The sequence below is a fragment of the Copadichromis virginalis genome, linkage group LG4, assembly GCF_057382275.1.
Source record: "Copadichromis virginalis isolate Kocher_CV1m ecotype Utaka linkage group LG4, C_Virginalis_male_GT1.1, whole genome shotgun sequence".
Classification (NCBI taxonomy): domain Eukaryota; kingdom Metazoa; phylum Chordata; class Actinopteri; order Cichliformes; family Cichlidae; genus Copadichromis; species Copadichromis virginalis.
Window position 1 is genome coordinate 18,006,899 of NC_140621.1, and position 3,225 is coordinate 18,010,123.

Below are 3,225 nucleotides of genomic sequence, written 5' to 3' on the forward strand. Positions count from 1 at the left end.
GCAGCTCGAGATTCAAAGTCTTCGCGTTTCCTTCATGACCCAAAAATCTTATGTAGCACGTCTTTAAACCGGTACAGTATACAGTAATTTTTAAAGGTTTAAACTTCTCATATTTATGTTATATTTCATGTAGACCGCTCTGGCACTGAAAAGGGAAGCGGGCACACTGCGGTTTCTGATCACCCCATAATGTAGCAGAGTTTCATTGTCCAAATATGGTCTGAAGGAAGCAGCAAGCACTGACGCAATCTGGTGTTGTTACTTTAAATGGCTTCAGGAAAGCAGGGCTCCCATTCACGTCATGGGTTTTCCTTTGCGCTGGCCCACTACAGCCGGATGAACTAAATATGGGCATCTGTGTGTGCGTTTGTGTGTGTGTGAGAGAGAGAGCGCAACACACTCCACCTCCCATTTTTCTTTCTTCCTGCAAGAGGAAGCAACACCCTGGGGGGATGGGTGTCATTGGAGAACTCACAGACTGATTGGATTTAACCCTAGAAGTGAAACGTACCGGTAGTTCGTCTCTGGAGTAAAAATGTGACTGAAAAAACAAATAAACAAAAACGATTGAATTTATGCACTTCTTAGTAAATCTGCTACAGATTGCCTGCAAGCAGTAGAAGCTTGTTGAGTGCAAAAACACAGGTAAATAATTTCCTTAGGGAGAAATAATAATAATAATAATAATTATTATTATTATTGTTATTATTATTATTATTATTATTATTATTATTATTATTATTATAAAAAACCGCATTGTTGCAAATGAACAGTGTCATTAAAAGAGACACTATTGACTCTTTTAAAAAACACAGCCAGACTCCAATTTTTACATTTATTTATGAATTGGTACTAACTGATGTCAGAAAAGGGCCTTTTCAAGAAATTATTGTTTATTCTCTTTTCCATTAATTCACTTGTGTGTTATATATCTCTACAAAGATCTCCAATAATGTATATACCTTGGACACTTCATAGACACTAATAACTGTATATAGGTTTATATCATGTGTAATTCATATTTATATTTTGATGGCTCATATTCACTTAGCGCGCTGTTTTACATTATTTTTTCATTATTTCTAGATACAATAAAGCTGACTTTGAATAATTTTAGATATTGTTTATCATAATAATCATCGCTGTTGATATTATTAGTAGTAGTTATCGTTGTTGTAGTAGTTTTATCACTGGGCGAGTTATTTTCTGCTTTGTGTGTGTGTTTTGCAGCTTACAGTAAATAGTCGAGCTTGTTGTGTATCTTCGAGGATTAAAATAGCTACAGTTGTCTAACCAGCTGGTGCACGGCTGTTTGAAACAGGAGTCCGGGTATGAGGCCGGTGGGCGGGCCTCTGTCGTGTGACGCTGCACTGAGTGACGTCAAAGAGGTGATAAATAGCTGTCTCGCGCTTCGTCCGTGTCTGTGTGAAGTCAGAGGGGGAAACACGGGATATACAAACCTTTTGACTGTTTGTCTGGGAGTAGTTTCAAAACAAGCCGTGACATGGAGGTCAGCGCAGAGGCCAAGAGGATCATGGTCGTGGCTTTGGGGAAACTGTACAGCTCCCGCACCCAGCGAGGGGGTCTCCGTCTTCACCGGAGTCTCCTGCTCACTCTGGTCATGAAATCTGCCCGGGACATCTATCATGCGGCCCAGGCGACAGCTCAAAGTGCCGCCCCGACATGTGAACCACAACACCCGGCTGTTAATGTGATAACCACAAGGCCAGCTGCCGCTCAGGGGCTCCAGAGTCCCGCTTCTCACCCAGCTGAAGAGTCACGGACCGCCGGTTCATCCACGGAGCTGCGCTGCGCGCTGCACGCGCACGACCACGCGGAAAACAAGGAGAATGTGTGCCCGTCCGGCCCCGCACAGCACTCCAGGAAAAGACGGGGCAAAGCGGCTGCTGAACCGGACTTTCTGCCCTGCAAGAAAGCAAAACTCGAGCAGGTGAACTGTCATCAGCAGCTCATTGTCAGCTCCGTTTTGAGTGACTATGTGAAGTGCAGTAGTGAACTGCGAACAGCCCCAACCCTCATTCCCGTGCAGACAGCCATCGCAGCGTGTTGAAGACCTGCTGAAATTAAAGGCAGTGAACTTTTTAAGGCCTGGATGTCTTGACGTGTCCATTTTGCAGGCTATACCTGCTCCAGGGACTGGCTTTGGATGGATGACCCAAGAGTCCCAGTCATGGCTGAGCAAGGAAGCCCCGGAGCATGCCCACCGTGGAGGTCTCAGTGACTTGTGATCTAATTTATGACCTCACCTGTTCAGAGGCGGGACTATCATTACGCCTTAAACTAGACTGTATGAATTGACTCTATGTACATTTTACACAAGTGTGTTTGGGGACCATGCTGTCAAAACAGCAAATGTACATTTTTACTGAAGTTTTTTTTTTTTTTTTTTTTTTTTTTTTTTTTTTTTTTGCGGGGGGTGTAAAACCTTGAATGACTTTATCTACCTCAGTATTTATTAAACCTTTGGTATCTAATATGAATCTGAAGTCGTGTGTTGTTTATAATCTGTCATATCGTATCGTACAGATAGCACAGTGAGAGACCAAGGTGTTGTGTGTAATGGGTGGCAGGGTGGAGCGCTGTGAGGTGCAAGAAAACCGTGTGAAAGTTGGATGTGGGTGTGTGTTTGTCAGTCTGACAGGAAACTGGCTTGGGTGTTTTCCTCCCCCATGCCTCTTCCACCTCCAGGCTGATTTGCAGAACAAAAGCTGGGACAATTCCAAGGATGGGGGGCTCTAAAGAATGAGGAGGGGGAGGTTGTCAAGCCTTTTGACTGACCAAACAAGGAGAACAATCGGGGTCCTGTTGCCATCCAAGAACTACACTGCTGTTTTTTTGTTCACATTCGTATGCATTCCATACGCTCTAAACCTATAAACGTGGATAAAGCTCTTGGCTCTACTACTATTTGAGTGTTGCAGCAATTCACAATTATTTAAACAAATCAAATAATTAGACCTGTTTTTCAGACATTTCCAGATTATTATTTTTTAATCTGTATTTAAAGGTTTAAAAGGCTTATGATTGTTTAGCTCTACGGAAAGCAGTTTGGGAGTTTGTTATGTTTTTAAAACTCAGTATAAAAGTCACAGCATGAAGCAAGTACAACAGGGATTCACCCGCCGCTGTTTTTGTGTTGGGGGAAGGGGGTTAAGCCTGGAAAATAGAAGCAGGAATGTGGGGGAAGTGCCTGTGTGGCCTCCA

At 43.2% G+C, this 3,225-nt stretch overlaps 1 protein-coding gene across 1 annotated transcript; it reads left to right on the forward strand.

The window, feature by feature from the left end:
• Positions 1-1,399: 1,399 nt before the first annotated feature.
• ier2a (immediate early response 2a) lies at positions 1,400-2,913 on the forward strand. The gene has a single exon (XM_085453929.1). The coding sequence runs from the start codon at positions 1,505-1,507 to the stop codon at positions 2,069-2,071; it is 567 nt and encodes a 188-aa protein (XP_085310055.1). The 5' UTR covers positions 1,400-1,504; the 3' UTR covers positions 2,072-2,913.
• Positions 2,914-3,225: the final 312 nt, after the last annotated feature.

What these genes read in the sequence shown, in the direction of transcription:
- ier2a (XM_085453929.1), top strand. Translation starts at nt 1,505, where the DNA reads ATGGAGGTCAGCGCAGAGGCCAAGAGGATCATGGTCGTGGCTTTGGGG.